This window comes from Delphinus delphis, chromosome 1 (genome assembly GCF_949987515.2).
Source record: "Delphinus delphis chromosome 1, mDelDel1.2, whole genome shotgun sequence".
Classification (NCBI taxonomy): domain Eukaryota; kingdom Metazoa; phylum Chordata; class Mammalia; order Artiodactyla; family Delphinidae; genus Delphinus; species Delphinus delphis.
Window position 1 is genome coordinate 28027808 of NC_082683.1, and position 21956 is coordinate 28049763.

The 21956-nt window shown below is 37.1% G+C and overlaps 1 protein-coding gene across 2 annotated transcripts in view; it reads left to right on the top strand.

The window, feature by feature from the left end:
• ZMYM4 (zinc finger MYM-type containing 4) overlaps positions 1 to 20002 on the top strand; it is a 174644-nt gene extending 154642 nt beyond the window's left edge. Inside the window, exons 26-31 of one of the 2 annotated variants that reach the window (XM_060019103.1) lie at positions 1926 to 2077; positions 4867 to 4978; positions 6461 to 6709; positions 12370 to 12405; positions 15992 to 16121; positions 16990 to 20002. In XM_060019103.1, the coding sequence (XP_059875086.1) occupies positions 1926 to 2077; positions 4867 to 4978; positions 6461 to 6709; positions 12370 to 12405; positions 15992 to 16121; positions 16990 to 17197 (887 nt within the window). In that variant the 3' untranslated portion in view covers positions 17198 to 20002. The remainder of the gene's footprint in view (positions 1 to 1925; positions 2078 to 4866; positions 4979 to 6460; positions 6710 to 12369; positions 12406 to 15991; positions 16122 to 16989) is intronic. The other variant, XM_060019111.1, reaches the window with a different exon arrangement.
• Positions 20003 to 21956: the final 1954 nt, after the last annotated feature.

Here is a 21956-nt window from a genome sequence, read left to right on the forward strand (position 1 = left end):
CACTTTTTGTTGTTGTTGTTGTTGTTAAGAAGAATACCTGGAAAAGCCTTGCTGTTACTGTAGGAATTTTTCCTATCAAGGAGTTGTATATGATTGACCATGATTGCAGGTTTCATTTTTGGTGCCAAAAACTTTGGAACCCAATAAACAGTTCAAATAGAGCAACCCTGTATAAATTTAGAACCCTAATCATTAGCTTTCTTTTTTCCCCGATCGTTCTATTCTAAACTTTGTTTTCAGTTTGTATTTTGCTTTTTTATTATCTGTGTTTTATATAAGATACTTATACAATCTTTGTGGGATGAGATGGGGCAGGAATGAATATGTCCTTGTAACTAGATTTTTTTGTCCCTTTCCAACTATACCTTCTCTCTAATACCTGGGTGATTGCATGCACTCTTGGCTTTGCCTCAGTCTACCCTCATTATTGGAGCAGTTAGTTGCTGCTGTGGTCTGTGACTGACTCATTGAGTTCCCACAGATCAAGTATAATCTCTCTGCTCCAAAGTGATATAAATATACTCCTGTTATGGGAGTTTACTAGGCCTTTCACCTTCCAGTTTGAGGCACAACATTTTTAAGAAAGAAGGAAGGGTAGGGACTTCCCTGGTGGTCCAGTAGTTAAGACTCTGTTCTCCCAAAGCAGGGGGCACAGGTTCAGTCCCCTATTGGGGAACTAAGATCCTGCATGCCGCACAGCGTGGCCAAAAAATAAACAAATGAAACGGTGGATATGTAAGTCAACTGTACTTCAATTTAAAAAAATAAAAATTTAAAAAGAAAGAAAAAAGGAGGGGTAGTGAAAATGGAGAAGTAATATTGTATTAGACCACCAAGCCTAAATGCAGTAGCCACAGGGGATGCCTACTCATTTCCGCTACTCATTCATCCAAAAAAAATACTTACTGAATATACCTGTCATGTATCAGGCATGGTTGTAGGCACTCAGGTGAAAAGATCAGACATGGTCCTTGCCCTCATGAATCACCTATTTCAATTTGCAAAACCAACTCAGGGGAGCTCAAGTGTATCTTTGGAAACATGCAGTGTTTTCTAAATGCAGAAAAGCAGTAACTAGAAAGAGTGTTTCAACTCATCCCACAGTGTGGACCAGTCTGTTGCAGTAAGATCTCTACAAGTCAAATTAGATAACTCTCCTGCCTAAAACTAATTCAGTTCTTAGTTGTCTTCAAACTCTTAATGTAATATATGAGGCTTACCATAATCTGCCCGCATCTGCCCTCCTTTCTTTTCCGCTGTTCACCTGAGTCCCCTGAACCTTTTCACTTTTGTGGTTGAGCACATACTATATTTTCTGGCATTTTCAAAGGCATGAAGTTATATGTTACTTAAAGTGTTCCTTATTCAAATAAATATGACTTTAAAGAAAGTTAAACAGCATTTTTTTTTGCAGAAATCTCCAGAGCCTTTAATATGTTAAAAAAACATTGTGAATTCTTTAGAGGCAGGTATAACATACTGCTGTTTTCCAAATTTATCAGATCTTAGAAACCCAGTTTTCTTGAGCTCTCACATGATTAGTATTTTGTGGAGTATACTTCGGGAAATCTTTTTATATCCTCAAATTGGAATTCTTCCTCCACTTGTTTAATTCTTCTCCACCTGTCACATCTCCCAGAATCTAACATGACCCTTCCCTGTCTGTTAGATGGCCCTTATTTTTTTTCATAGAATTTTATTTAGATAAAACCCCTGTCATAGCACCCTGTTACGTCATATGTGCTTCATTGTCTTTATTTCTTTACCTAAAAAAGCCTTGAGATCAGGATCTGTCTTTAATCCATGTATTCACCAGTGTACACCACAATACCTGGGGCAGTGTAGTCAGTGTTTATTCAGTGAGTTGAGTAATGTTATTATTTTTCTATAAGTTAGTATTTCAGATGTTTTCTACCTTTCCACAGTCCGCTCTATCAAGCTGAAGGAAGATATTCTGTCCTGCACTTTTGCTGAGTTGAGTTTAGGCTTATGCCAGTTTATTCAAGAAGTGCGGAGACCAAATGGTGAAAAGTATGATCCAGACAGTATCTTATACTTGTGCCTTGGAATTCAGCAGGTACGAAATTCAATAATTGTTACAAAATCTATTGCATTTTTAATAATTCTGATAGAACTTGTGAATTAAGCTGAAAACTTATAGTGTATATTGTTTGTTTGGTATTGCTCGTATACTCTCTCCTTAATGAACTACTGACCCTGATTTAAAAGTCTTGGTCATATAAGCCTTTTATAAGTTAAACTGAGACTGTTAGAATAAGAGGAATTGAGGTTGGTGCATTTTATTGATAAATGCACAAAAAAGGCATAAATAGCAGTTCACAAAAGAAGTGACATAGGTGATTTGACATAGGTGACAGGAGACATCCTTGTCAAAAATCGTTTGACTAAATATGCATGTGTTTATTTTGGACTCTCAGTTTTTAATACATTGGTTTATGGCTATTCTTATGGTAGTACTCACTATTTTGATTACTGTAGGTTTGTAGTAAGTTTTGAAATTGGGAAGTGTGATTCCTCAAGATTCTTTTGGCTATTCGAGGTTCCTTGCAATTTCATATCAATTTTAGGATCAACTTTTCCATTTCTTCAAAAACTAAACCGTTGGGATTTTGATAGGATTGTATTGAATCTGTAGATTGCTTTGGGGAATATTGCTGTTTTAACAATTTTGTCTTTAGATCCATGAGTACAAGGTGTTTTTCCTAGGTGTTCTTTAATTTCAGCAGTTTTATGTAGCTTTAAGCGTGTAAATCACATACCTCTTTTGTTAAATTTATTCTTAAGTATTTTATTCTATCTGATGCTATTGTAAATGGAATTTTCTTAATTTTCTCTTTGGATTGTTTATTACAACTGATTTTGTGTTGCTTATACTCTGCAGCTTTACCAAGTTCATTTACTAGCTCTAATAACTAGTTTTTTTGTAGACACTTTAGAATTTTCTATATATAGGTTCATGTCACTGCATATAGAGATGGTTTTACTTCTTCCTTTCCTATTTCAATACTTTTTATTTCTCTTTCTCACCTGATTACTCTGGCTAGGATTTCCTGTACAATGTTCAGTAGAAGTGGCATTTTTATCTTGTTTCTGATCTAAGGGGGAAGTGATTTTTTTTTAAACCCATGTATTTTATAGGTACTCATATTTGAGTAAAGGTACAAAACTCAATTCTGTGTATTCATAAAGGAAATGTTTTTTAAGATTGAAATAACTCCTGACTGTTACCAGTAGTTGCCTTTGTGTAGTGAGTTTGAGTATATCTTTCTTCCACCTTTTCTGTATTTTAAACTCTTTCCATAATGAGGATATAATATTTTTAAGTTGTGAAAATAACTTTATTAAAATAAAGAAAATGAAGAATACTTTTCAACAACAAAACTGTAATCTGGCGATACAATCATAAATTGCCTTTGAAGAGGCCTATAAAAATGCACGTTGAAATGGTGTGTAATTTTTATTAGCCGGAATAAATTTAAGTGGAAATAAAAATTTACTGCAAGTCATACATAGATCAAAAAGCAGGAAACCAAGATAGCCATAGATAAATAAGTTTAAAATACCAGATCTTAAAAACACTAGGGGCTTCCCTGGTGGCGCAGTGGTTGAGAGTCCGCCTGCTGATGTAGGGGACACAGGTTCGTGCCCCGGTCCGGGAAGATCCCACATGCCGCGGAGCAGCTGGGCCCATGAGCCATGGCTGCTGAGCCTGCGCGTCCGGAGCCTGTGCTCCGCAACGGGAGAGGCCACAACAGTGAGAGGCCGCGTATCAACAACAACAACAAAAAAGAACACTGAAAGATTTTTAGCATATAATTATGCTACTTTGTGTTATTCTCTTGTTCTGTTCATTGTATTTCTCTGAAGTGCTTGACTCTGACCTGACCTGCACCGTCAAAATATTTAACAGTAATTTACTCAAACTGTTGCGTGTTTCCCATTCTGTGATGTGATTTTTTTTGGGGGGGCTGCATTGGGTCTTTTTTTTTGTTGCTGCGCACGGGCTTTCTCTAGTTGTGGCGAGTGGGGGCTAGTCTTCATTGCGATGCGCGGGTTTCTCATTGTGGTGGCTTCTCGTTGCAGAGCACAGGCTTTAGGCACATGGACTCAGTAGTTGTGACTCACAGGCTCAGTAGTTGCGGCACACGGGCTTAGTTGCTTCGCGGCATGTGGGATCTTCCTGGACCACAGCTTGAATCCATGTCCCCTGCATTGGCAGGTGGATTCTTAACCACTGTGCCACCAGGGAAGGCCCTGTGATATGATTCTTGATGGTTATAATTAGCATACTTTTAAGTCATATAATTAGACTTGAACTTTTTGAAGGCTGGCTTGTGAGGCAGAGAGTTGAGAGCTGTGGTTAGAAGCCTCCAAATAAATAGTTTTAAATTTTGGATAGCCTCAGGTTATCTGACACTAGATAACTATATTATTTGCAGGAAGTCATCTTATAACTAGGCTAAAAAACAAACAAAAACTGCTAAGAGCGCACCTCAGACACTGAGAATTAGAAAAATGATTTGAGAAATTTGAATTAGGACCAATTTTTAGTATATCAGTTTTATTAACTAACTAAAGGGTACTTATTATAATTATTTTATACCATTCATGTTTTTAAAAGGAAATAGAAAACCTTACCTTACAAGCTCAGTGCTCAAGATAATGTTAATTCATGTGAAAAGGATCTTTAGCTTAAATTCTGGTGTTTTAACTGTATCCTTAAAATGGTTCACAGTATTGTAAGGATAAAAACTAAGGGTAAACTATATTCCTAAAAATATTCTTTTTAAAAACTTGTGGGTTTTTTTGTATCAACATATATGTTTCCATTTTTTTCTCTTGTAGTACCTGTTTGAAAATGGTAGAATAGATAACATTTTTACTGAGCCCTATTCCAGATTTATGATTGAACTTACCAAACTCTTGAAAATATGGGAACCTACAATACTTCCTAATGGTAGGATGATTATATTTTGATTCTTTTCATGATATGCCTTCTTAAATTGCTTGTTTTGTGATTCTCTTTTTATAAATTGTTCATTTTATATTTGTCTTGATTTATAACATATTTGGACTTTTGAGGAGAAAGTCTTTGGTTTATTATCAATTATTTTAGTAAAACTATACCTTCCATACAGTACATGAATAGATACTAACTATTGAATATAAAAAACAACTGAAGGTTACATTTACTTTTTAGAAACCATTTTTGATCTGGTAGTTTTGGTAAAGTTGTACATGGTATCAGTAGCTGGCACATATGCTACTTTTAGACTCTGTTAGCAATGGACCTTTTTCAATAGTTTATAAAAAGTACCCTGAACTGGTTGTTAAAGAGAGTTAAGTCTTCATCCTTGAATTGTCTGTGACCATATGTCTTTGGACAAGTCCCTAATTCACTCCTGGTCTCATGCTCCTTGGCTATGAATGGAGAGGTTAAATGTGATGCCCAGAAATGTGTGCCCTTTCTGTTGAGCTACAGGGCACCTTTGACGCATTATGAGCAGTGCGGTGGCATGATGCATTTAGCATTCAAATAGGGGGCTAGAGACATAGATTTGCAAGTAATAAATCTGTGTTCATGGATAGCCTTCCAGGAATAGAATGCAGAAGCAGCAACAAAGAGGATTGGGGAGAGAACGTTAGGAAAGACCTGTGTTTACGGGGTATCATGAGGAAGGTGCATTTAAAAGTATACTTTTTTTTTTTTTTCTGACCTCTGATTTTCAAGCAAAATCCAGATAAGTTATCGTGAAGCAATCGCTCTTAATATAAATTTAAAATAAGAAGAGATAGGAGGGAGAGAGAGCTCTATCTGTCCTCTAAAGATATTAGACAAATAAAACTGAACCAGTTAACAGTAAACAGAATGATCTCAAACAGGAGTCTGCAAACTGCAGCTCACGGGCCAGATCAGGCCTGCTGCCTGTTTCTGTATAGTACATGAGCTAAAAATATTTTTTACATTTCTAAATAGTTGGGAAAAAAAATTAAAGAAAAATATTTTGTGGCCTGTGAAAATTGAATGAAATTCAAATTTGTTTCTATAAATAAATTTTACAAATAGCCACACCTATTTGTTTATGTATTGTCTACACTTCCTTATCTTTTACAACAACAAAGTTGTTTTCAAAGCCCTCATGGCCCACAGTGCTTAATATGTTTACCATCTGGCTCTTCACAGAAAAAGTTTACCAGCCCCTGGTCTAAAATAACAATAGATTAAAACTGTTTCAGGCGAGTGCTCACAGTGTCTGCTTCAGTGGAATCATCTGCCCTTTTCTTTGCAGTGCTTTTTCTATTTTTCTGTATGAGGAAGAGGGAGAAAGAGAGGAACAGTCTTTTCCTTAGTATCTTCCTGTCTGAGGATTAGAGAAATTACTTAGTCCCATTTAGCAGGAGCTTAGGACTGTTTCTTTTTCCCCTTTCTTCTGTTCAGGTTACATGTTCTCTCGCATTGAAGAAGAGCATTTGTGGGAGTGCAAACAGCTGGGCGCTTACTCACCAATCGTCCTCTTGAACACCCTCCTTTTCTTCAATACCAAATACTTTCAACTAAAGAATGTTACTGAGCACTTGAAGCTTTCCTTTGCCCATGTGATGAGACGGACCAGGACTCTGAAGTACAGTACCAAGATGACATATCTGAGGTTCTTCCCACCTTCACAAAAGCAGGAGACAGAACCAGGTGTGTGGTGGAGTTTTTAAGTTTCCTTTCTTTCATTCTTTTTTTTTAATTGAAGTATAGTTGATGTACAATATTATGTTAGTTTCAGGTGTGCAACATAGAGACTTGACATTTAAATACATTATGAAATGATCACCATGATAAGTCTAGTAACTATCTGTCTCTGTACAAAGTTACTCCAATATTATTGGCCGTATTCCTTATGCTGTATGTTACCTCCTTGTGCCTTATCTTATAACTGGAAGTTCGTTCCTCTTAATCCCCTTCACCTGTTCTGCCCATCCCCCACCCCTCTTCCCTCTGGCAACCACCAATTTGTTCTCTGTAGCTGTGAATCTATTTCTGTTTTGTTTGTTCATTTGTTTTATTTTTTGTATTCTACATTTGGGTGAAATCATACGGTATTTTTCTTTTTCTCACTGACTTATTTCACTTAGCATAACACCCTTTATGTTGTCACAAATGGCAAGATTTCATTCTTTTTTATAGCTGAGTGAATTAAACCATTCTGTTGATGGACACTTCCATATTTTGGGTATTATCAATAATGCTGCAGTGAACATAGGGGTGCATACCTATCTTTTTGAATTAGTGTTTTTGTTTTCTTTGGGTAAAAAATACCAATAAGTGGAATTGCTGGATCATATGGTAGTTCTATGTTTAATTTTTGAGGAAGCTACATACTGTTTTTTCACAATGGCTGCACCAGTTTACATTCCCACCAACAGTGCATGAGTGTTCCCCTTTTTACACATCATCGTTGCCAACACTTGATATCTCTTGTCCCTTTCATGATAGTCATTCTGACAAGGGTGAGGCGTTATCTCATTGTGGTTTTGACTTGCATTTCCCTGATGATTAGTGATGTGGAGCACCTTTCCCTGTTTCTGTTGGCAATCTGTATGTCCCTTTGGGAATGGCTATTCAGATCATCTGCCCATTTTTTAATTGCATTTTTTGTTTGTTTTTTGGATATTGAGTTCTCTGAGTTCTTTATACATTTTGGATATTAATCCCTTTCCAGATATATAATTTGCAAATATCCTCTCCCATTCAGTAGGTTGCCTTTTCATTTTGTTAAGGGTTTCCTTTGCTATGCAAAATCTTCTTAGTTTGATGTGGTCCCATTTGTTTATTTTTGCTTTGGTTGTCTTTACCTGAGGAGACAGATCCAAAAAAATATTATTAAAACCGATGTCAAAGTTTCCTGCCTGTGTTTTCTTCTAGGACTTTTATGGTTTCAGTTCTTAACGTTTAAGTCTTTAATCCATTTTGAGTTTAATTTTGTATATGATGTGAAAAAAGTGGTCCAGTTTCATTCTTTTCCATGTAGCTGTCCAGTTTTCTCAACTCCATTTATTGAAGAGTCTGTCCTTTCCCCATTGTATATTCTTGCTTCCTTTGTCATACGTTAATTGGCCATGTAAGCATGGGTTTATGTCTGGGCAAGCTATTCTGTTCCATTGATCTGTGTGTTTGTTTTTGTGCCACTGTCATACTGTTTTGATTACTATGGCTTTGTGGTATGCAGTTGACCCTTAAACAATACGTAGGTTGGGCCACCAACCCTACTCACAGTCCAAAATCCGCATATAATTTTACAGTCAGCCCTCCTTATCCACAGTTTCACATCTGCAGATTCAAACAGCCATGATTGTATAGTACCGTAGTATCTCATTATTGAAAAAAATCTATGTATAAGTGGATCCACGTTGTTCAAACTTGTGTTGTGTAAGGGTCAACTGTAGTTTGAAGTCAGGGAGTGTGAACCTCCAGCTTTGTTCTTCTTACTCAAGATAGCTTTGGCTATTTGGGGTCTTTTGTGGTTTCATATAAATTTTAGAAGTATCTGCTCTATTTTTGTGAAAAATGCCACTGGTATTTTGATAGCATTGCATTGAATCTGTAAGTTATTTTGGGATGGACATTTTAACACTATTAATTCTTTCAATCCATGAGCATGGTGTATCTTTCCATTTATTTGTGTTGTCTTTGATTTCTTTCATCAGTGTCCTACAGTTTTTAGAGTACAGGTCTTTCACCTCTTTGGTTAAATTTATTCCTAGGTGTTTTATTATTTTTGATGCAATTGTAAATGGAATTGTTTTCTTAATTTCTCTTTCTGATAGATGGTCATGAGTGTATAGAAATGCAAAAGATTTCTGCATATTTTGTATCCTGTAAAATGTACTTACTGAATTTATTTATTCTGATAGTTCTTTGGTAGTGTCTTTAGAATATTCTGTATACAGTATCATGTCCTCTGAAGATGGTGGTGGTTTTACTTCATCCTTTCCAGTTTGGATTTTTAAAATTTCCTCTTCTTATCTGATTGCCATGGCTAGGACTTCTAATACCATGTTAAATGAAAGTGGCAAGAGTGGGCATCCTTGTCTTATTCCCAATCTTAGAGGAAATACTTTCAGCTTTTCACCATTGAGTATGATGTTAGCTATGAGTTTGTCATACATGACATTTATTATGTTGCGGTATATTCCCTCTGTAGCCACTTTGTTGAGAGTTTTTATCAGAAATGGATGTTGAATTTTTTCAAAAGCTTTTTCTGCATCTATTGAGATGATCTTGTGCTTTGTATCCTTCATTTTCTTAATGTGGTATATCATGTTGATTTGTGAATATTGATCCATCCTTGCATCCCTGGGATAAATCCCACTTGCTCATGGTATACGATCCTTTTAATGTATTGTTGAATTCAGTTTGCTGATACCTTGTTGAGGATTTTTGCATTTGTGTTTATCAGCGATATTGGCCTATAATTTTATTTCTTTGGTGTCTTTGTCTGGTTTTGGTATCATGCTGGTCTTGTAGAATGAGTTTGGAAGAGTTCCTTTCTCTTCTATGTTTTGGAATAGCTTGAGACAGATAGGTATTAACTCTTCTTTAAATGTTTGGTAGAATTCATCTGTGAAGCCATCTGGTTCCAGGCTTTTGTTTGTTGGGAGTTTTATGATTACTGATTCAGTTTCATTACTGTTCATGTTTTCTATTTCTTGCCTGATTTAGTCTTGAAAGATAGTATGTTTCTAGGAATTTATCCATTTCCTCTCGGTTGTCCAATCTGTTGGCGTATAGTTGTTCATAGTAATCTCTTATGATCTGTTGTATTTCTGTGGTGTCAATTGTAACTTCTCTTTCATTTTTCATTTTATTTATTTGGGCCCTCTCTTTTTTTTCTTGATGAATGTGGCTAAAGGTTTGTCAATTTTGTTCATCTTCTCAAAGGACAGGCTCTTTTCTATTGTTTTTTAGTCTCTGTTTCATTTATTTTCATTTTGATCTTGATCTTGATCATTTCCTTCCTTCTGCTAATTTCGGGTTTTGGTTGTTCTTTTTCTAGTTCCTTTAGGTGTAAGGTTAGATTATTTGAGATTTTTCTTGTTTCCTAAGGTAGACCAATATTGCTATAAATTTCTCTCTTAGAACTGTTTTTGCTGCATCCCATAGATTTTGTCTCAAAGTATGTTTTGATTTCCTCTTTGATTTCTTCAGTGATTCATTGGTTGTTTAGTAGCGTGTTATTTAGACTCCACATATTTGTTTTTGCCAGTGGTTTTCTTTTAATTGATTTCTAGCCTGGTACCGTTGTGGTTAGGAAAGGTGCTTAATATGATTTCAGTTTTCTTAAACTTATTGAGATTTGTTTTGTAGCCTAACATGTGATCTATCCTGGAGAATGTTCCATGTGTACTTGAAAAGAATGTTATACTATTTTGGGGTGGAATGTACTATTTATTAAGTCCATCTGGTCAAATGTGTCATTTAAGGCCAATGTTTCCTTATTTATTTTGTGTTTGGATGATCTGTTCATTGATGTAAGTGGAGTGTTAAAGTCCCCTACTGTTAGTGTGTTACTGTCACTTTCTCCTTTTATGTCTCTTAATATTTGCTTTATATATTTAGGTGCTCCTGTGTAGGATGCATACATATATACAAGTGTTTCTTCTTATTGTTGGACTGATCCCTTTATCATTATGCAGTGTCCTTCTTTGTCTCTTTGTTTTAAAGTCTGTTTCATCTGATATGAGTATTGCCACCCCAGCTGTCTTTTCATTTCCATTTGCATGGAATATCTTTTTCTATCCCTCTTGCTTTCAGTCTGTGTGTTTTCTTTAGATCTGAAGTGAGTCTCTGATAGGCAGCATATATATGGATCTTATTTTGGTATCCAGTCAGCCACCCTCTGTCTTCAGATTGCAGCATTTAGTCTATTTACATGTAAAGTAATTACTGATAGGTACATACTTATTACCATTTTGTTCACTGTTTTCTGGTTGGTTGTATTGTTCTTGTCTGTTTCTTTTTCTCTTGCTCTATTCCCTTGCGATTTAATGGCTTTTTAGTGTTATGTTTGTATTCTTTTTTCTTTTTCGTGTGTATATCTATTTTTTATTTTTTGCGGTACGCGGGCCTCTCACTGTTGTGGCCTCTCCCGTTGCGGAGCACAGGCTCCGGACGCGCAGGCTCAGTGGCCATGGCCCACGGGCCCAGCCGCTCCGTGGCATGTGGGATCTTCCCGGACCGGGCACGAACCTGCGCCCCCTGCATCGGCAGGTGGACTCTCAGCCACTGCGCCACCAGGGAAGCCCTTGTATGTATATCTATTATTGGGTTTTGGTTTGTGGTTATCATAAGGCTGTTACATAACAACTTGTGTATATAGCAGTCTATTTTAAGTTGATGGTTGCTTAAGTTTGAGTGCATTCTAAAAGTACTACATTTTTACTCCCCCCCTCACCTTTTATGTTTTTGACATACTTTACTTTTTAAAAATTTTGTATATTCTTTAATAATTATAGATTGTATGATCTTACTACTTTTTTAATCTTCATACTAGGTACATAGGTGGTTGATTCACTACCTTTACTATATGTTTGCCTTTACATTGAGATTTTTTTTCTTCCATAATTTTCATATTTCTAGTTATGGCCTTTTCTTATGTTTAAAGAAGTCCCTTGAATGTTTATTGTAAGGTCAGTTTAGTAATGATAAACTCTTAGTTTCTGCTTCTCTGGGAAACTTTATTTCTCCTTTAATTCTGAATGATAATCTTGACAGATAGAGTAGTCTTGGTTGTAAATTTTTTCCTTTCAGTATTTTGAACATCTCATGCCATTCCCTTCTGGCCTGTCAAGTTTCTGCTGAAAAGCCAGCTGATGGTCTTATGCAGGCTCCCCTATATGTAACTAGTTGTTTTTCTCTTGCTGCTTTAAATATTCTCTCTCTATCTTTAACTTTTGACATTTTAATTATAATGTGTCTTGGTGTGGGTTTCTTTGGGTTCATCTTGTTTGGGACTCTCTGTTTCCTGAAATTGGATGACTTCTCCAGGTTAGTCAAGTTTTCAGTCATTTTTTCTTCAAATAAGTTTTCTGTTTCTTCTTCTCTCCTCCTTCTGGAGTCCTCATAATGCAAATGTTAGTATGCTTGATGTTGTCCCCAGAGGTAAGCTATCCTCAGTTTTTTTTTCCTTTTGCTGTTACAGTGGGGTGATTTCTACCACTCTTTCTTCCAGGTCACTGATCCATTCTTCTGCTTCATCTAATCTGCTATTGATTCCCTCTAGTGGATTTTTCATTTCAGTCGTTGTATTCTTTATCTCTGATTGGTTCTTTTTTATTTTCTTTATCCCTTCGTTGAAGGTCTCACAGTGGTCCTCCATTCTTCTCCTGAATTCGGTTAGTATCTTTATGACCATTATTTTGAACTCTTTATCTGGTAGATTGTCTATCTTTATTTTGTTTAGTTCTTTTTTTTTTTTTTTTTTTTTTGAGGTTTTTGTCTTGTTCTTTCCTTTGGAACAATTCCTTTGTCTCCTCAGTTTTCCTAGCTCTCTGTGTTTGGTTCTATGTACTGGATAGATCAGCTACATCTCCCATTCTTAAAAGCATGGCTTTATGTAAAAGGTATCCTATGAGGCCCAGTAGCACAAGGCTGCATGTACCCTCCTGTTGTGGCTGGGCCATGATGGCTGTGGGTGTGCTAGTGTGCAGGGCTGACCCCTGGCACAGCTGGCTATAATGCCCAGCTGTGACTTGCAGGTACTCTGGTGTGCGGGGCCATCTCCTAGGGTGGGAGCTGCTTTTGGAGGGGCTCCAGTACCAGCTGAGGGAGCCTGCTGGCAGTGGCAGGATGGTGGGATGCTTTGGGCTCTAGTGCTCGCTGAAGCCACCTGCTGAGTATGATAGCGTATGGAGTTGCTTTGGAGGAGTGTCAACTGGGGTGGATCTGCAGGTGAACCTGGGGTGAGATGTGGAGAGTCATAAATGGTGCCTACCAGCACTGTACCAGCTAGGTGTAGAAGGTGAACAAAAAATCCTGGTGTTGCCCAGTGGCTACATAACCAGAGAAAATTACAAAAGATCCCTGACTCTCCTGCACACACCATAAAATCAGTCAATGAATCTCCTTTACGTATGACCCAGGTATTTTTCAAACCACCTCCTCTGCAATGGGACTTGGAGCAAGATAGTTTTTGCATGTGCCCTTTAGAGTGGAGTTTCATTTTCTTACAGCTCTCTGGACATAAGTCCCACTGGTTTTCAAAGCCAGTTGTTATGGGGGTTTGTCTTTCTGGTGATGGTTCCCCCGAGGCTGGGGAGCTCAGTGGGGTTTGCACCCTTTGCTCCTCAGGAGGACCTCTACAGTTTTGATCTCCTCCCTGCTTGTGGATCCCTGCGCCAGAGGTATGGGTCCTGGCCAGATACCATCTCCACCCCTCCTACCCATCTTAGTGAGGATTTTTTTTTCATCCTTAGTTGTGGAAAATCTTTTCTGCCAGTCTTCAGGTCTTTCTCAGGGATAGTTCCTCTATGTGTAGTTGTAATTTTGGTGTGTTCATGGAAGGAGATGAGCCCAGGATCTTCCTACTCTGCCATCTTGTCCCCCTCTTGTAAGATTGCTATTTGAAGTCAATTTATTAATATTCAAATAGACACATTACAGAAGAGTAATTGCAAATTCTAGACATGGAAGAGTATAGCTTTAACATTTAAATGCTTTTCTTTATTGTCAGGGCCAGGTTAAAGGCTCAACTCAAAATTAGAGGAATCACTTCTATTGTTTTTTTTTTTTTTCCTTGCTGTGCTGCATGGCTTGTAGGATCTTAGTTCCCAGACCAGGTATTGAACCTGTGCCCCCTGCAGTGGAAGCACAGAGTCTTAACCATTGGACCGCCAGGGAAGTCCTGTTTTATTGGCTTTTAAATTAGAAATTCTGATTTAATTGGTCTATAGCCCAGATAATCTGCATTTTAAAACTTTGCAGGGAATTTAAATATAAAGCCAAGGTTGGGAATCACTGATTTAGAGGCAACTGATAGGTCAATTCCTAGTTAAAAGGAACTTGCTTAACTTTTACATCTACTGTTTCTAAAACTTTTTTTTTTTTACCAGAGTGCTCCGTCTTAGTTAACGTTGTCAAAATATGAAGGAACTTAAACCTGACCTAGCGTATACTGCCTTCATACACAGTAGAATAATATCAGCAGTGACTGTTTTATTAGAAGGTTTATGGTCTTGCATTCCAAAAACAGCCTATTAAGTAATAGTTTGTTTTTAATGTTTAAAAAACTAATGTTATTATGGAACTAGAAATTACATTTATTAATTTTGAAGAAAATTGTAAGTTCTAAAATTCCCCAAATCAAGCTGTTACTTCCTTGGGAAAAGAGTGGAGTATATGTTTTCAATGTGAGAATTTTAAATTACTGAAACTAAAATCTGTAAAGAATAATTGTGATGTTCATCGTTGTTAACTTTTTTCTCAGTTGCTCCTTTACTTTATAAAATACTAAGATTATCTTGCTTTTTCACCATGTGTCCATGTCCTCTTTCCTTTATTGTGTTTATATATAGCCCATTTTATGCTCTTAATTGATATTAATTCAGGGAGGCAGAGGCAAGGAGGCAACATTTCTCTGTTTTCTGATTAGGTGCTTTACCAGATTGGTAATAAATTTAGCTTCTTTTTCTGAATGAGCAGCTAGCAAATTATTTAGGTAGTCTTTAAATGGAAAACTGGATGACTTTTGTTTAAGTCATAACTAATACAGGAGGCTGGGGAAAGTTCTGGATCAGTTGTTAAAAGTATCTATAAGAAAAAAACAAGAAAACCTTTTTCCTCAGGTTTTCAGATCCACCTAATACTCTCTTGAAAATTCAATGGAGAAAGTGGGAAAGAAACTACCTTCCATGACTTCACCCTGGCTTCTTTCTTTCTTCTTTTTTTTTTTTTTTTTTGTGGTACGCGGGCCTCTCACTGTTGTGGCCTCTCCTGTTGCGGAGCACAGGCTCTGGACGCACAGGCTCAGTGGCCACGGCTCACGGGCCCAGCCGCTCTGCGGCATGTGGGATCTTCCCGGACCAGGGCACAAACCCGTGTCCCCTGCATTGGTAGGCGGACTCTCAACCACTGTGCCACCAGGGAAGCTCCCCCCCCCACTTTTTTTTTTTTTTTAAGATTTTTTTTTTGATGTGGACTTTTTTTTTTTTTTTGATGTGGACCATTTTTAAAGTCTTTATTGAATTTGATACAACATTGCTTCTGTTTTATGTTTTGGTGGGGTTTTTGGCCGCAAGGCACGTGGGATCTTAGCTCCTCAACCAGGGATCAAACGCGCACCACCTGCATTGGAATGCACAGAGTCTTAACTACTGGACTGCCAGGGAAGTCTCACCCCGGCTTCTTTCTGATAATCCTTGGCCTCTGCAAAATTCTGTTGGTGAAAAAGGGTTTGCTCTTTCCTTATCAAATGGTCAACTTACTGAGAATTTCTTTTCCCAGCAAAGATTTCATTTCTCATAATACTATGCAAATGAAAGAAACTTAAACAGATGCCCAGTGGACACGGGTGCCCCACAGGAGAAATATTTTCAGAGAAAGAGATCAACTTCTGTCTTGATCTCTACTATAGAAGAACATATGGAACCCTTTTTTCTCTTTATTTTGCTGTGGCTTAACAACCCTATGCCTAATAAAATCTCTTAAATTCAGGCTCAGAATTGAGACGTACTCTCAAGCATCAATGCTTTTTGTCATGCTGCCTCCACTTTGGTGAGAAGGGAAACATAAATTTTACAGGACAGGGACTTTGTTTGATTAACCCAGCACTAATCTGGTGCCTCCATAGGTCCTCAATAAATGTTGAACGAGTGAGTAAGTGAAAGGAAGGGAGAGGGAGTGACTAGAAGCAAAGCTCATTGGGTGTCTTAAGACTCGAAGAAAGACTTTTCTAATGCTTTGATTATAATTTCCTGTCTCAAGATAAACTAACTGTTGGCAAGAGGAAACGAAGCGAAGATGATGAGGTTCCAGTGGGTGTGGAGATGGCAGAAAATACTGACAACCCACTAAGATGCCCAGTCCGACTTTATGAGTTTTACCTGTCCAAATGGTAAGTGATTTTCCTCTGAACTAGATATAACACACTGCAAAAAATAGTTAAAATACTATAGATTTCAGAAAGGTAGCTGGTCTGTAACTCTAAACAAGGATTTACTTACAATTTTATTTTTTCCCCATTCTCATATCTGCCTGGATTTTGAACCAAGAAACAAATTGCTTCACCTTGGTAAATTTTTTTCCCAAAAATCTCTTGAAAAGTAAGAATCGCTGCCATTGTTTGATCTTTACAACTGTTACTCAACTTTATGTGATATCTAAACTGCTGTGAATTTATTATTTATATAGAAAAGAAGGGGAAAAGTTGTAGTACTAACTCTATAAATAGGAAAGCAATTTATTTTTAAAGAATTGAAATTTTTTGAGTGGTGTTTTTCTTACAGAAACTTTATGACTTTAAAGAGTTGTAAGATCCACACTAAAGCATTTTTTTCTCAAAGAAATATAATCACTGGGTTTGTTCTTTGATAATGTGTATTGAGTGCTCTTGGGATTCATTCCAGGATATTGGGCACTGAGGATATGTGGTTCTCAGCCATAGTGTCACATGTGAATTGAATTTTTTGTTACTCCTGGTAATGTTTTAAGTACTAAAGTCTGAAAGATTTACACTTTGTCATCTATTAACATTATACTCACTTTCAATCCAGTGTGATTCTTGAGTGTGGGAGAAAAAATACAGAGTTACAGGTTGCTCCTGGAGCATAAATGCCTGTAAACTTGTTTATATCTGTGGGTGCATTGTTTATTAGTCGCAGTATGGAAAAGTTGAGAGCCATTATATTTAAAGAGTAGTTACATATTTCCTATACTCTCTGATCCCAATTTTCTTTCTTTTTCTTTTTTTCTCCTGTGGATAGTTCTGAAAGTGTGAAGCAGAGGAATGATGTGTTTTACCTTCAACCTGAGCGCTCCTGTGTTCCAAATAGCCCCATGTGGTACTCCACGTTTCCAATAGACCCTGGGACCCTGGACACCATGTTAACACGTATTCTCATGGTGAGGGAGGTACACGAAGAACTTGCCAAAGCCAAATCAGAAGACTCTGATGTTGAATTATCAGATTAAAGTGGAAGTGGGGTTCCTATTTTCATACACGTTGGTATGCACCAAACTGTGAATGCATCCAGCTTTGGAAAACGATCTATAAGTCCAAGTCCTCTTGACTTGATTATAAGATAATGGAAAACAGACGACTCGTGAACCACAGTGTGGATGTACAAATGAAAATTGAAGGAAAGAATATGAACTGAGAAATGTTGTTCTTTGGCAGTGATATAGTTCTTAGACATCTTCAGAATGACTAACCAATTTCTCTGAGTGGTGCATAATCTTATTTTGTTTGGGAATAACAAATTGTGGAATATTTTTAAGGAAAACTGTTGTATAAAACTCTACCATAGTAACCTTAGACCTTAGAGAGGTAGCTTTGGAGTGAAACCTTGGCTGCAGTAGGCTACTTGGGCAAGCCCTATGTAAAAGTCAGGGGAGAAATCAGTTCGGAGCTAAGAGTGGCATCAGATGAGGACTGTGGGACCCAGACTTGAAGACCCAATAAAAATATTCAACTTTTTTTAAAAGGTAGAGAGTGAAGTGGTCTTGATTTTGATTTTCACTGCCAAGCCAATTCTGTGAAGGATAGAAGCCTCTGGTGCTTTTGCCATGGGGTCCCTCAAATCAGAGGAAAAGGCCTTCACTGCTGTTCATGCAGTAATGTGTCCCTTTCACTTTCTGGGTCTAGCCTTCTCAGCTGTGGGTCTGGATGTGGGTAAATTAAGTTCAAGGGGCTGAAACTCTGCAAAATGATTATGCACACAGAAAATCTGTGGAGCCCATTAGACCCCAAGTGTCTTGAAACGTTTGCAGAAAACCCACTAAAATGCCCACTTCTCTGGGTGTCAGCCTTTATTGCTGCTGTCTCACAGCATGAGCTGTGGTACACAGAAATGGGGGTTCTCCTTTTGTTTCCATTTTATCCCCAAATGGCAGCTTTTCTCCCATTGTTTTATCTTCCTGTTTCCCAGATAGTTCCTATCATTTTGTCTTTTGCACCAGTTTCTGGAGGCCCTTGTCATTTCAGAAAGAGTCTCTCTCCTTACTCTGGCAAGCCTGTGGGTGATTCCACAAAGACACAGTGTTACTTAGCTATCAGAATTATGGTAGAAGAGGTCCTAGTATATTCCTATATAAAGCATTTGGAAGATGAGCTTGTTGCCCAAAGAAACTCGAAAATAGGATTTTGGGGTTAGGATACAAAGACACTGACTGTCTTTCATATCCACGAGCAGGTCTTCTATAGCATTATTCCAGACTCTAGCTGTTTAGTTCTCTGAGGATTGCAAGTCCTGGGTGTGTTTGGCATATGGATCCTTCTTCTTCGTCTCCATTCTGTTTCTTCCCCACAAAATTTTGAATCAAAGCGTTTATGATATTGGCCAATCACGGAATTTCGTTAGCTGAGGTTAATTTGACCCTTTAATAGAAATGAGAGAAGTCTAAAAAGCCTCCTAGAAACTTTAACCTTGAAAGACTTTACAGTATGTCCCATTTTTCAGATGGGGGTGACAGGTTGTTTTTTGGGGTTTTTTTCAATAAATAAACTCTTTAACTACAATAAAAATTTAAAAGTAGGCCTTTTGACATTGTGTACTTACGGTTCTGTCCCTCTGCCTGTAACAAATTTTGTTTTTGTTACCAAGAACTATGTGAAAGAAGTAAATCTGCCCCAGTTCTGTATGATTAATTCCATCTGTGTTTGTCATTTCTGACTGGAAAACTTCTTACTTCCAGACCTTGTTTGATATGGAGGAAAAACAGTTGGATTGTCTGATAAGTCTGCCAATAAACTATCCAGAAACATCAGGTGTAATAGTCCCCACTATACAAATTTTATGGTTTATATAAACACTAATATTTCCCCTTCTGTAGAAAAACAAATATATGACATAGTAAACTATTGTAAAACACTAGAGAGAAAAAAAAATCTGTATCTTTTAATTGAGAACAGCCAATATCCAGGTAAATGGCTGTACCAGGATGTCCATTGCATGTTAGTCCACACAGTTGTCCAGATCCTGAATTAATTCGTAAAAGAAAATATTAATTATTGGTCATTCCTCATAAGCATAGCCATTGATATGTGTGTCTGGTTATTTGCTTTTTAAAATTTTATTAAAATTATGTTAAATTACATTTTTCCCCCCCAGGGGAGAAAAAATATCAAACAAGAGAAAACATTAAATTATCCATTCTGTTCTTTTTTGTTTTTTAAACACTTGGGTTTTCACCTTGCAGAAACCACAGAAGTATTCCCTTAGAATAAAACAGTATATTTGTATTTGATGGGTGAATTATTCCTTTTTGTTATGTCTTGAAAGAATTTTAAATATTTTTTCCTGTTTGACCCTATTGGTATGTATGACCCAACAGATGGCATATTACAAAGAAAGAGAGCATTTTTCAGAAAATTGTTTGATTTTTACTCAGTCCAGAAAACATACTGTTTCACTGCAAAATCTTTTCAAATTTTTTTTTCCCATCAAAGACTTGTTCTGATTTTTAATCTATTAACTATATTCAAAGCCCTGAAAGCTAGAAGTATCAAGTATCATGTATATATTTCATTTCAGGCAGACTTTTGTTTTTTGAGATTCACAAAGCTTGCCTCGTTCAACTTGAATCATTTTGAAATCATGAAATTAGAATAAAGAATATATCCATTCTTAAGTATAAATACATATTTAATTTGGGAATGTGAGACTAAGTGGCATTTTCCTTAGACTGTAGAGCTATATTGGTATTGTGCAAATATACCTTCAAATTCCACAGATTGTTTCTATCTACGTGCCCTGTGGCATTCCTAATTTTGTATAATAGGACTTTCCCAAAAAGTTTTAAGTAAAATGAAATTCTGTAAATGAATCCCAGTTTTTCTAGTAAATTCAAATTTTAATTTTCCATGCAAATAGAAAAGTTCGCTATGGTTCTGAGTTGAAATTTTAGGAAAGAATTAAGCAATAATACCCCCAACTCCTCTTGTCTGTCATCATCATAATTTATTATCATCATTGAAAAACTAATAATTGAGAGGCATTGTTACAGAGTGGGAAGATCGGAAGCTTCAGAGCCTAGTCTTTCTACTTACTGTTTGTATATCTTTAGGTAAGTTACCTAACCTCTCTGTGATTCAGTTTTCTCATGAAGTGAGAATAATAATAACTATTTATAACTTGGCACACGGTAGATTTTCAAATGTCAGCTATTTTTTACTTATATGAAAATTCTAGACATATAGTAAAATTTTAAATAAGTGCTAATTCCCGCACTGCAGCCTGAATTTTCACTAAGTTCAGTGCTTCAGATTGTGCAAAACATAATACCCAACATCATCAGTTCTATATATTTGAATCAAATACTTAGAAAAACTAAATACTATATACACTAAATCGTAAGTTCTTCACTCATGTGCTTATATGCATATGAACTGTAATCAACATTACAAAAATCCATTGATACACTTCACTGCATTGAAGAAGGTAAGAAGTAATACATGGTATATCAATGGATACAAGAAGAGCATGTGATGTAGTTGTTTTTTTTTTTTTTTTGGTTTTTTTGCGGTACGCGGGCCTCTCACTGTTGTGGCCTCTCCCGTTGTGGAGCACAGGCTCCAGATGCGCAGGCTCAGCGGCCATGGCTCACGGGCCCAGCCGCTCCGCAGCATGTGGGATCTTCCCGGACTGGGGCACGAACCCGCGTCCCCTGCATCGTCAGGCAGACTCTCAACCACTGCGCCACCAGGGAAGCCCTTTTTTTTTAATTGGAGAAACTCTTAATCTGTGAAATTTCTTTTACTTGGTAATGGTTATATACACCACATAGGAAGAAGACAGCTGTGCAATATACATCTTCATCCTTCTTCCTCATTACAGAACCCCCGTCCCCCACATTCTGAACCCCTGTAGCTTCCTGGTAAGAGACTCTATTTTCCAGGCTGTCTTGCCACTAGGTGTAAACAAGTGACTAGGTTTTGACCAGTGGGATGGAAGCAGAAATAAATAACAACCAGGCCACATCCTTAAAAGGAAAGAGCCCACCCTCCTCTTCTAATTTCCTCTTTCCCATGCACCAGAATGTAAACATAGCCAGTGGTCGTGGCAAACCAGTTTTGTCTGTGTGGGAAAGGGCAACGTACCTTAAGCACATTAATCTCATGGAGCAGCCACTTATCTCCTGAACTGCCTGCTACCTCAGACCTTCACAGAAAAAAGAAAGAACCTTCCATCTTACTGAAGCCATTGTTATTTGGCCTCTACTAAAGTAGCCAAACCAGTATCCTAACTAATAGACCTGCTATGCCCAGTATCATGCTACTACTTAATATAGAACTGGAAGTTCTGATCCAGACTATAAGGAAAGAAAAAGAAACAGCTTATCAATGTTGGCAAGTGAGAAGTAAAACTCATATTTAAGTCATTATTTTCAGATTTTCAGGAACATCTATAAAAAACCAAGAGAGAGAATTCCCTGGCAGTCCAGTGATTAGGACTCCATGCTTTCACTGCTGTGGGCCCGGGTTCGATCCCTGGTCAGGGAACTTAAGATCCCACAAGCCATGCCACGAGGCCAAAAATAAAAATTAAGCCAAAAGAAACAACATACCATTAAAAATAAGTTTAAGGCAGTTTACTATAAAATAAGTTTATAAAAACTTCAGGCATTTTCCCACAAGAGCAATAGCCAATTAGATAATGTAATTAAAAGGGAAAGATACTATTCACAGTAGCTATGCAAGCTATAAAGTATTTAGTGATTAATCATATCTGTC